At 43.9% G+C, this 12,979-nt stretch overlaps 1 protein-coding gene across 3 annotated transcripts in view; it reads left to right on the forward strand.

The window, feature by feature from the left end:
- The first annotated feature begins 5,421 nt into the window (after positions 1 to 5,421).
- Positions 5,422 to 12,979, forward strand: part of POMGNT1 (protein O-linked mannose N-acetylglucosaminyltransferase 1 (beta 1,2-)) — a 93,786-nt gene continuing 86,228 nt past the window's right edge. The window contains exon 1 of one of the 3 annotated variants that reach the window (XM_033916589.1): positions 5,422 to 5,708. In XM_033916589.1, coding sequence (XP_033772480.1) covers positions 5,613 to 5,708 — 96 coding nt within the window. In that variant the 5' untranslated portion in view covers positions 5,422 to 5,612. The remainder of the gene's footprint in view (positions 5,709 to 12,979) is intronic. The other 2 variants (XM_033916588.1, XM_033916587.1) reach the window with 2 other exon arrangements.

The raw sequence follows: 12,979 nt of genomic DNA on the forward strand, positions 1-12,979 counted from the left end.
TCCATTGTTTCCATTCTATTTTATACGATATACATACAGTATAATCTTATTAACAATACATAATGGTTAACCACAAAATTAAACTACACTCTATGCTTCTCAACGTTCATTCTTACTAGAACATCTGGCCTTAGTCGCACATGCACAACACAGATAACCCCTATTCAAACACAGACCCACAAACTAACCCCTCCCCCCTCCTTTTAAAAAAACCATAATACGGATTTTAGCGCTGGCTATGGCGGTAACAGCTCTGACACTGTGTTACTGCCACAGCCAGCACTAAAAACCAAGTAAATGGGGAGGTAAAAGAATTAATATACACAAATGAAACCCTAAGATGCCAGACTCTACATGCGTTATAACACCAGAGAAATAGAAAAATAATTTCTTCCTGAACAGTGCAAGTTATAGACAGCAGCAGATATAAATTCTCAAAACGTGACACATTTCAGTCACTAAATTGAAAATAAAATCATATTCCCTACCTTTGTTGTCTGGTGATTTTATTTTTCTATCATCTTTTCCCAGTCTCTGGTTGCACTTCCACTCTCTCTGTGCTCTGTGTTTCTTATCCATTTGCTGTTTTTCTCTCCTTCTTCACTTTCTAACCTACATCCATCTTTGGCATTAATTTTTAACATTCAACTTTCTTCCATTATTCTGCTTTCTTCTCAAAATCTACTTTACCATGTCTTGTCTTCCCATCTATCCATGTGTACCATCTTCTCTCTCTTTTTTCACTCCTATTCCCATCTATCCCATTTCTTCTGTCTCTCTTCCCTGCCACACCCATTGCTGTGCACCATCTCCTCCCTCTCTCTCCCCTTCATCCCTGTGCACTATCTCTTCCTTCTCCCATGGTCTGACATTTCTGTCTTCCCCCTTCCCCCCTCCCATGGTCTGGCATCTCTCTCCTCTCCCATGGTCCAGCAACTCTCTTCTTCCCATGGTCTAACATCTCTCTCCTTCTCTTCCCTCCTTCCTGCAGTCTGGCATCTCTCTCTCTCCTCTCCTTCCTTGGTCTGGCATCTCTCTCTCTTTCCCCTTCCAGTGGTCTGACAACTCTCTCTCTCCTTCCATCACCAGAATCCAACATCTCTCCCTTCTTTGAGTCATCTCTCCTCCCTCCCAGTGTAACATTTCTCCTTCCCTCCTCTCCACCATCATGTCCAACAATTCTCCCTCTTTTTTCCTTTCCCCATGTACACCAACTCTCTTTTCCTCCCACTCCATGCACCTATGTCCAACAATGCTCTTTTTCTCTTCCCTCCCCCACTGGCAGCATCTCTCTTTCCCTCCCTTTCCAGCACTCCATCTATGCAGCATCTATCCTTCCCAGCCCGTACATCTGTCCTTCCCAGCCCGTACATCTGTCCTTACACGCCTCCCCCCGACCCATGCAGCATCTGTCCTTCCTGTCTTCCCAATTCCCTACCCCCAGCTCATGGCGTGTAGCATATATTCTTCTCCCCCACCCCCAGCAGGTCCTTGTGGCACATTTCTCTTCAGCTCCCAACCTCCTCCCTAGTCGCTATTATTTTTAAATCTTGGGGCAGCCGCAGCATCAAAGAGTTCTGTCTTCTGCTTTCGGTTTGCCCCAGAACCCTTCATTCAGCAAAAGTCCCCCTAGGCAGGAACAGGAAGTCGCTGCTGAATGAAGATTTCCGAGGCAGGCCAAAGGCAGAACTCGTTGACGCTGTGGCGTGGCTGCCTGAAGATTTAAAATAACAGCGACTGGGGAGGAGGTGTGGAAATCTTCAGGCAGTCGCAGCATCAACAAGATCAGCCTTCTACCATCGGCCTACCCTGGAAGTCTTCATTCAGCAGTGACTTCCTGTTCCTGCCTAGGTGGACTGCTGATGAATGAAGGGCTCCGGGGCAGGCAGAAGGCTGAGCTTGTTGATACTGCAGCTGCCTGAAGATTTAAAATAACAGCAACTGAGGAGGAGGTGTGGGGGAGTCGGGAGGTGAAGAGTGATGTCGTGCCACAGGGTCCTGCTGAGGGAGGGGGGGAGGAAGGAACAAATAACATGGCACACGCTGAAAATTTTAAATTTGAGCGGCTAAAAGAGGAGGTGGGTGGGGGAGCAGAGCCACTTCCAATTTTTAGGGAGGCCACGGCCCCTGTGCCCCCCTTCCCATTCTGACACCTATACACAGTACTAACCATTCTTAAGGAAATAGTTTGAGAACAGCAGGATTCAAAATTCAAGGTTCAATTTATTTGAGTATATTGCTTATGTAAGTAAAATTCTAAGCGGTTTACAATGGTCAAAACATAATGAGGATACGGTAGTACAGACTAGAGAGTTGTGCAGGGACAGAAATCCCGCCCGTCCCCACCCGACCCCTCCAGAATCCCCTCTGTCCCCGCCCGTCCCGGTGAGGAATCTCCTCTGTTCCTGCCCGTCTCCCCATAAAAGTTACCGTACCTGTCCCCATAAAAAGCAGCAATTACTTCTGACAGTTTTGATTTTTTTTAAGTCTTAATTTATTTAAATCAACAATAAAATACAATATAAACAAATAACAGTGAACAGAAATAAGAGATGCATACATCACTGGAAATAATTAGAATAGACATTAGGTCATGTGACTGTAGGGTCAACCATTTCTTGCTGAAAGAAATAAAAGAGTTGGATTTTTTGGCAATATAAAGCTTATATCTGTAGAGCAAACAATTCTGGTTCCACCATCTGGCAAAGGTAACTTGTGAGAGGTCCCTCAAGATCCACAAATGGTTTTTAATGCAGGAACGAGTAAAGAATCAAACAATACAGCATCAAAATCATTTAAAGCACTTTTCAGGACAAGGGTTGCATAAGAAAAATGTGCCAAAACTGAACTGGAAACCCCAAAACAAACTCAGCAAATAATCATTTTGTACTAAACACAATTGGTGGCTTAGCCCCCCCCCCCCTCGCCCCCTTCAAAATGAACATCTCCCTTGTTGTAGCTGGTGGGACATTTTGCTTTTCCATCACCTTGGTCCCAGTTTCTGCTTTTGTCTATCTTCTACTAATTCTCTTTCCAGGCCTCGGGAACCCCGCAAGCCTGGGGGGGAGAGAGATCCCCACAGGAGTCCTGTGAGCCTAGGGGGAACCCTGTGGGAATCCCGTAGACCTGAGAGAATTCCCGCGGGAGTCCTGTAGACCTGGGGGGGGGGGGATCCTTACCCGTGGGATTCCAGCAATCCCCGTTCCCTTGCAGACCTCTAGTACAGACACAGTCAAAGATAAGGAAATAAGAGAAGCAGAAGGGAAAGATTACCAAGACTGTTAAAGGGAAGAAGAGGATGGGATGTATTAAGGGGAAGATAAGACATTTTCTCATTCTGTGATTAAATTGTCAAGCCTAGGAGAAGCTAGATGAAATCCAAATGCAGAGGTTGCCAGTTTGGTGGTTCAGTGTGAAAGGCCATGGAAAAATAATAATTGATGGCTCCACTTGAATGTAAAGGGTTAAGGAGTTCCAGAGAGAGGAAGCTGAGACACTGGAGCATGGTATCAAGATGGTCATGTTGAAAAAAATGGAACAGGCAATAGATGTACTTGAGATGGTTAGCCTTGAATATTGGAGAGCCGAGGGACAAAATGAGGGGTGAAGATGCAATGTATATTTTATAATTTATGAAAGTATACATAGAGTAGAAATACACTTATATCTTCTTTGAAGCAGGTATAAACCTGAATGTAAGAATTTGTGCACTAATGAGAGCTGGTTCTGTGTGCCTGCTTTATAAATGCACATACAGTGACTGCCTAATTGTTTTTTAATCATCCATAATAGTACCTTGTTTAATAACAGAACAACTGAATCAAAGGAAAATATCAGTAGCCAACACAGCACCCAAATCAGCGCTGATGCCATGGGCCTGATATTCAGCCGACAGCAGGCAACACTTTTGCTGTCTGTCACAAGCATTAAATCCAGATATTCAAGGCTGAGCCATATCCGACTGATGGCAGTGAATATGTGGATTTTTCTGTTAACTAATTAGATCGATATTCAGCAGTGACTGGTTAAGTTGTTAGCAGTTAAAGACAGGAGTGCTATTTATGTGGCCAGACTTAAGCGCCAAACTGGATAAGTTGCTAACTGCGAAAAAAACACTGTTTAACTGGTGTGTGGCCATTTCTGACTGGTTAAATAGTGTCAAATATCTGAGGGCATGTGCTTAAATATATACAGTAGTGACATTAAGGAAGGGGGGAATTCATTAACGGTCGTACCACATTAGCGCATGCTAAACGCTAAAGATGCCCATAGGAATATAATGGGCGTCTTTAGTGGTTAGTTTGCGATAATGCAGTAGCACGTGATGATGAATTCCCCTTAGTTGCTGCACAAATGTCATTTGGGCGGTGAAGTGGTATACTGGAACTAGGCACTCAGGTGGCATAGCATGTATTTGTAAAGGGGGTGGGGGGGGGGGTGGCGGCAGCAGAGCACGGGTGAAACATAGATGGTCTGGCTGTGGCTGTTGAATTGAGTAACCGTCCAACTTAGATACTGTGGAAAACCAACTGTAATAAATTAACACTTCCACAAATGTTGATGTTTGAGACGCATTCAGCGTCCGTTTAAAAGTTTTGATCGTAGACGTTACACCCTGAGGTAGCTGAGAAGTGAAACGCTGGCCACTGTCGGTGTACCGATCATCTAAGTGAAGTTGATAAGGTGTTTTTTCATCTATCACCCAGTACATTCATTTTTTTACACTTTAAAACAGTGCAGTGTCCTTTTAGTCCAAGGAGGTTTTTTGAGCCAGTGAGGTGAATGCTCTACCACCTTTATTCCACCATTGTGGAGGTGGGAGGGCCCTTGTCTGAGGCTTTTTCCTCCATTGAGAACGGATGGTTACACCTGCACTTTGAATTTTATACATTCTCAGATAGTGTACATCTGACTTTTGTGGAATTGAGTAGCCCTAATATGCAGGGTTGGTGCCCCCTAAAGAACATTCCCTCCCAGCCCTAGGCAGTAGCCTACAGCAGGTGGGTGGGTGGAGGAGAGAGTAAAGTGTGAAGAATCACTATATGCCCTAAAGCAGCATTTGTGCGGTCCCAGAAACATTTTTTTTGGCCAATGTGGCCCAGGGAAGCCAAAAGGTTGGACACCCCTGGCATAAAGCATAGTGTAATCTAGCTCTGCTATGTATTATACAGTAAGAAGAGCATAATGTGTTGTTTTTTGGGGGTTCATTTCACTACAAGGCAAAATAAATCATACCATTTAAACAAAGACATAAATGAGCCTGCCCTTAACTAAATTTACAACTTCCAGGAGAGAAACATTTCCCAGTACCATCCGTTACTTGTATTTTTTAGCACTTGCCCTTTCATTGCCCACATCAAAGATGGCGTCCGAGCGACTCCGCCCGCGGGCGGGGGGGAAAAAAGACGAGAGCGTTTCCGGCGCGGCGGCCAGCTTCCTAACGCGCCTGCGCCCATTGCGGCCCCAGCGCGCGCGGCGAGCGTTTGTTTGTGGGAGGGCACGCGCTGCGCATCCGGGGAACGCCAAGCGGCTTTCACCGCGCCGGGGGGTGGTAGGCCGCCTCTCCGCCCCATGCTGCGCACCGAGGAGCGAGTGTCGCCGCCGCCCGCCTCATGCAGCCGCCTCCGCAGAACTGGGAGCTCCGGCCACAGAGCCGAAGCTGGTACCTGGCGTGGAAGTACAAGGTCGGCAACCGGAGGCTGTGTCAGGTGAGACGCCTCCCCCTAGGCCTTGCTGGACGACCTAGAGCGCTGGGGCTCAAGCTCGCGCAGGCCGGCTCCTATTTTGAGGCCCTGGGCAGGTTTAGCAGAACCACAAAAGTCAAATGAAAGAGTTTCTTTGATCAAATGTCTCTTTAGCTATAAATAACAATATTATTAGTAAGACTTAGCCAAAAGGAAAGATTTATAAACTAGAAAGAGTTTTATCTCATGCAAAATTGTCATTTCTTTAATAAGACATTAACTATTTTTACTGAGATCCTCCAAGTACCTCCAAATCCAAAATGTGGCCCTGCAAAGGGTTGGAGTTGGAGACCGCTGCCCTAGATCAGTGTCTCTCAAACGCTCTCGAGCTGGGGCACACTAAAGGTAGTGGCCATGGCCTGAGGCAGACAGAAGTGCGCGGACGTCGCTGTGATGACATCATGCATGTGCGTGACATCATCATGCTAACATCCGTACATGTGCAGAGGCCCTCAGATGCCAGTAGGGGGTGCCAGCAGGGAAGAGAAGGAGAGGCACTGGCGCCAGCTGATTGCCTACAGCAATGTTTCTCAACTACTTCAAGCTAAGTACCCCCTAAGTCTAACAAATATCATATATATTCATTTTTCATAGTCACACAATATACACAAAACTGACCCATTTCAATCACTATATTGAAAATAAAATCATTTTACCTACCGTCGATCCTCTGCAGGCTGCTGTAATTAGCTTTAAAGGTGAGACGGGGAGGCCAGGGGGGAAGCCAGAGGACACTAGAGAGAAGGGGGAAACATGCAGGCCTTCGGCAAATTGGGCAGCGCTGTACCGCATAGGGAAGTTAGCTGGCAGGCGCCTCTCTTCCTCCTCAGTGTGCCATGGCACACCTACATTCTCAGGAGGCACATGAGTGCACCTCGGCACGCAGTTTGAGAGACACTGCTCTAGAATGATGACGGTTGTGCTAGGTGACCCCCCCCCCATTCAAAAAATGACCTGAAAACTGAAAAGTACCAGACTTTACGCCACACTGGAGAAATAGAAACGTAAATGGGTTCCTGTTATTGCTCTGTGCAAGTTTTCCAAAACTTAGAAAATCAAAAGCTTTCTGGAAAAGTTCTGTCTTGGTATCCTGGCTACAAATTGTTTAATGATCTTTCACCGTGAGTACGTAAGAATAGCCTTACTGGGTCAGACTAATGGTCCATCTAATAATAATAATATACCGCTAGGCTGTAATGTTCTACGCGGTCTACAATAGTTAAAAAATACAATAAAAAGTTGAATAGAACTAAAAAAGTTGGAAGCCAATAACTAAAAACAGTAAAATGATCTGAATATTGCATAATAAGATTTTTACGAATCAGCTGCCTAAATACTTCAAAAACAGATGTTTTTAGATATCTCCTAAATTCCCCATAAGTATCAGTAAGCAAAAACAATTGTTCTAAATCATTTCCCTATAATGCTGCCTGATATGAAACAAGATGCTGATGATGTTTTTAAAGTTTATATCCTCGTAACAAACGGAAAAACAAAATTCAGATGCGAGCACTCGATAGGAGGGTGTTACGTGATCATATTTCTTCAACCTAAAAGTCAACCTGACTGCCTCATTTTGCACTATTCGCAATTGTTGCATGTTCTGGGAAATTGCCAAATAGGCAATATTGCAGTAATGAAGCTGGCTTCGTATGAGAGACTGTTCCAAAACTCTAAATGATGAAACATCAAAATACGCCCTAACAGACTGAAGCTTCCAAAGAGTAAAGAAACTCTTTCTAACCAAAGAGTCCACCTGGTTCTTCATAGTCAAGCCCTGGTCCAGTATTAGTCCCAAAACCTTAATGATAGATTGAATAGGATAGCTGAATTTATTGATACACAATGATGTTTTAGTATCAAACGGGCACGGTGAAGCAACAAAAAATTTAATTTTTTCTGAATTAAGCTTCAGTCTCAATTCAGTCATCCATTGCTCCATCAGACCTAATACTTCTGTTGCTTTAGGAATAACTTCACAGAGAGGTAAAAAATGGAATAATGATCGTAAAATCATCTTCATAACTAAACAGTATCCCGTCTTTGCGGAGGCCAATCCAAGTCACAAGTACCTGATCACGTTGTAACTTTATATAAGTGTTGCTGTTTGCAAAGTATTTCTTTTTGTATTTTTTTAACCTAACTGCAAAATGTATTACTAGGGAAGCACATGTAAAGCTGTCCTTCTGCCAATAAGGTAATCTGAACCTTGAAGGCTGTGCAGAGTCAGAATCTCTCCTCCAACCAACCTTGGAGTGTCGCCCACATTTCCACCAATACCCATACGAGCCTTTCCCTTGGAAACCATTTAAGGTTATCTCTGGGGGCTGTTCTGAACGAGCCACACATTCCTTTCTTGGGAGGAAGGGGAGGGTGCCTAGTGAGACCTTTCTTGCTTGCCTACTCTGGAGGTGATGCTTGATGAGACAGCTCCAACATGTACTTGCCCAGGATCACCCATCCTTTTTATAGGGTTTTCAGGCTGGCTTTGAGGGGCAGTTTTAGGTGAGAAACCTGTGCTAAATATGTTCATTGTACTGCATTCTGATTCCATCCTCTTCATGACATAGAAGTCAAAACTTTATAACCAGATATGACATAGTAACATAGTAGATGACGGCAGATAAAGACCTGAATGGTCCATCCAGTCTGCCCAATGTGGAATCACAAGGACTTAATCTAGTTTTATTTTATATGCTAAAATGCCTCGGTTGTTTATCTTTCTGTGCTATTACCCTTGATGGGTTATTTGTAACCTGACACTGTATCAGTAGTGGAGCCTGCTGTCCACAATAATGTTTTTTTCACCACTACTATACCTTGCTTGTGCTGCCAGTCTCTGCAAGCCAGCCTGTAATCCTCCCTTTCTACAGCTCTCTTTTAAAATTTCCTGTCCCCCCATGAGTCACTCGTTTATCATTCCCTCTTTTCAGTACCAGTTTCTTTCATTCATAGTCCCCTTCATCTTTAGAAATCTCAGCCCCATCCCACTCTTTGTACCCATCGGTCAACCCCTCCCTTTATTATCGCCTTATCCCCCAGTACATGGGTCATCCTGCCAGGCATACTCAACTTCTTTTCAGCCTGCTGTTTCTCTCAACCATCGCCACTCCATCTCACCTTGTACTCTGCTCCCCTTCCCAAAAAAGAAATTCTCATCTCACCTCATGACTCAGTGAGTTTGAACCATATGGACAGAAATTTCTGTGCTAGTCTTGGGGTGTAAATTTTCATCCGTGAGAGCTGCACATTGCTGCTAAAGAAGCGTCTGTGTTGATGGCAACAGCAACCAGAGTTCAGGGAATAAAATTGGGGTCGTTTTTAGTTGCTGTGGTGACCTAGGCCCCCCAGGAGTTGATCAAACTTTGCATTAAACAAAAGCCAGTCAAAAACACCGACTTGGAAAAAAAAAAAAATCGAAAAGTAACATACAGTACTCGTGTCCTCAAATCAAAAGCACATATACTCTCTTCTACCTTCCAAAGTATTTAGATCAATGCTGTCTTGTTAAAATGTTTATTTTATTTTTCCTCTAACTCTACTTTTCACTTCTCTATTACCCTCCAGGTACTTTAGTTAGATTGTGAGCCTTCGGGACAGTAAGGGAATTTTTCAAGTACCTTTCTTATTTCTAATCTTAATGTATATTTTCTGTAAACCGCTTAGAACCTAACGGATGTAGCGGTATATAAGAAATAAATTACATTACATTACATATAAACACAGCTGCAATAAATAAGAAAGGAAGAACTCATTGATGAAAGAAAAGTCCAGTTTTGACCATATAAATTCCAAATTCCGTAATCCTCTTCTTACCATTAAATAATGACTTCGTACTTTTCTCCTGCTCCTTTGCTCTTCCAGCACTGTTGCTCTGTGACAGTGTACATTTTGTAATTCCTGCTGTGACAGTCTTCAGCTAGGGGCCACAGATCCTTTAACATTGAGATCTAGATGTGCTAAACAGGATCGGTAAGACCGAATGGGTCTGCTCCAATTTGATTTTTGGCCGATTCTAAAAGAGCTGTTGATGCACTAAAAATTTTGCATGCAAATGATTCGCCTGGAGGTTCATCGTAGTTCCTGTCTCTCCCATTCGATTGATTGCTGTGAGAGCAACTCTTGCACATGCGCAGAGCTGGTAGGAAAAGCCCTGAAGCAGCCTCCTGCCACTCAGCTGTTCAGGCCAGGAAACTTTTTCTTTTTTTTTTTTAATGGGCACAGATGCTGTGTGTGTTTTACACGTACAATATCTGCCCTTGAAAAAAGCTCCCCACCCTGCCAATGACGGTCCTCCCCAATATCCCCCTGATGAACGGCACTGGGGAACAATCCCTTCCCCCATGCCAGCAGAAATCAGCAGGAAGGATGCCCACTCCTTCTGGCCATGCTGACCCCCCACCCCCATCGGAAAGAAAAAATCAGTAGGAGGGCACCCCCCGAACCATCATCTACCCTACCCCCTTCCCCACCACCACCACAAAAAAAAGCAGGAGGGATGCCTACTCCCTCCTGCCACCAGATGCTCCTCTGAACTTTTCCCCCAAACTCCCCCCCCCATCCATCCACCGCAGTACCTTTGTCTGAAGAGAGCAGGAGGAAGACAGCTCTGAGTCTCATGTGATGCACAGGGAGGGGCCTAAGGCCCTGATTGGCTCAGATGCCTAAGGCCTTGCTCAGTTTTTCTCTCATGGTGAGGGGGGGAGAAGGTTGGCAAGGTAGGAGGGAGTGGGCATTCCTCCAGATTTTTGCTGGCACAGCGGGGAGTCGGTCCCTGTTGCAGTCATCGAGAGGGGAATGCTTTTTTTTATTTTTATTTTTTTAAATGGGGCAGATATTGTGCATGTGTAACACATTCACAGCATCTGTGCCCATTAAAAAAAAGTGCCAGTAAGACAGGTAAGTGACTGGTCTTGACCAGTCGCTTTTTTTTGTGCATTGCCATATGATGTTGGTGCATTAAGTTGCTTAGGTAGTTTGCATGGGATTTTAATATTAAATGGAAAATTTGCATGGCCAGATTGGAAAATGGGCGATCGAAGGGAAACACATGCGGTGAGCCGTTTTGTGCATTAGGATGGCAAATGCGATCGTCGCTAAAACTGGTTTAGTGACAATTGCTGACTTCAGTGCATCTAGCTCTGAATGATTTTTTTTTTCTTTCACATTTGTTGTGGGCCCAAACAGTGGAAGCTAAGAACTCCTTTTACTAAATGACATTAGAGATTTCTACTCATAGTGTGTCGGAGCATTTAACTCACTGGCCCAAGGGGACCTTTTGTTACCCTGCATTAGTGTGTACTTATGTTAGAAAGAAAAGGCGTATTGCGGGACACACTAGGGTGCCCTACTCTAATTTTTGAATATGCATGCTAGAAAAAAAATATAAATATATATATATATATATATATATATATATATTTTTTTTTTTTTTTCCAGTGGAAGGGGCATGTAGGGGAGGTGGAGAGTGGCTGCTTCTGTGTGTGAACCCAGCAGCCCAACAAAATAGCCCTTGCCATTTCTTCTGTCTTTATCATCCATCTTCTCTCAACATCCCTATCGGTTTGTTTTTGTTGTTTTATTTTATTTATAACCCGCTTTTCCCAAAGCGGCTCACAAGTATAAACATACATAATAAAAAGTACATAAAATACATATAAAAACAGACACAAATAAGCGACCAGTGCTTTCTTTTCATTTCCACCATGTTGCATTTTATTCCTATGTTTCTTACCTGCATGGTTTGCACTTCCATTTTAATCAAGTTTACTGAAATGTATGTACTGACTTTTTTGCAGTATTTTATTAAGATTTTTTATTGAAATGTATGTATTGTTTGTTCATGCTGTGAGCCGCTTAGAACCTCCCTGGTATGGTGGCATATAAATAAATTATTATTACACCTAAACAGTTGTCTTAATGCCCATATTTCATATTGCAAAATAAGTGTCTCCTTAATAACTTCTTAAACCCATGGATATTACATTGCTTTCTGATATACAAAGGTAGGAGATTCCATTCCTGGGGTCCCCTATAGGAGAACATAGGCACATGTGCGGAATTCAATCTCAGGTCCCTTACAGATGACACAGACAAATCGCCATTGTGGACAGAGCAAAATTTTGACAGAGGGACATAAGCATGAATAGTACCCACCAAACTTGCAGGAGCCAAACCATTCAAACACAAGTATATCATCACAAGCAACCTGAGATGTATACGATCTTCTAATTTCAGTCAGTATAGCTTCACATAATATTCAGTGACATGCTCAGTCCTTTCCAAATGGAAAAAAGGTTCTAACCACTGAATTCTGAGCGATCTGTAATGCACTCAACAAATTTCCTGTTTTGCCCAGCACCTCTCCTCTGTCTCTGTTGAGCATCTGCCCGCTTAGTGTTCCTAGCCACCCTAGTTTTTCCAGCATAACCCTGTGTCTCTGTCTCTATTCTTACTCTGTGCCCAGCATCTCTTGTCCTGTGCCCTTTCCCTCCTCTCCCTCCCACACCCTGGGTCTAGCAGTTTTCCCGCTCATACCATAACTCCCTACATGTCTTGGCTCAGCATAACTTCCTCTCTCCATTTGAGTTGAGCATCTCCTCCTCCTCTCTTGCCCCTACCTAAGACCAGCCCTTAGCAAGTAACCTTGGGCGCACTGCAGCAGGACACAGTAGGGCAGTGATCCCCAGCCCTGACCTGGGGGACCACCAGGCCAATCGGGTTTTCAGGATAGCCCTAATGAATATGTATGGAGCAAATTTGCATGCCTGTCACTTCCATTATATGCAAATCTCTCTCATGCATATTCATTAAGGCTAGTCTGAAAACTCAATTGGCTTGGTGGTCCTCCAGGACAGGGTTGGGGACCACTGCAGTAGGGGACACAGCAACAGCATGGGTAAGAGAGTCAAGGGCCAAATTGTCGGCAGGAGCTCTTTTGTTTTTTTGGGTTTTTTATTGTCTTGTCAGGACTATTTTGTGTGCGTGCTGATTTGTTGGGGTTGTTCTGACCTGACACTTGTGAGGCCTTATTGCCTACAAAATAGGTGTCAGTAAGTGCTCATGGGCTATATTTTTAAAATTGCCTCACGCTGCTGCTACTACTATTTATAATTTCTTTGGCACAGAAAGGCGTAATAGTCACTGCTCAGAAGAGCTTACAGTCTAATTTGGACAGGTAGAGGTTGGAGATTTTCTTGCAGAGAGAATGATAGGTATCATACTAATGCATATGG

This window comes from Geotrypetes seraphini, chromosome 12 (genome assembly GCF_902459505.1).
Source record: "Geotrypetes seraphini chromosome 12, aGeoSer1.1, whole genome shotgun sequence".
Taxonomy (NCBI): Eukaryota; Metazoa; Chordata; class Amphibia; order Gymnophiona; family Dermophiidae; genus Geotrypetes; species Geotrypetes seraphini.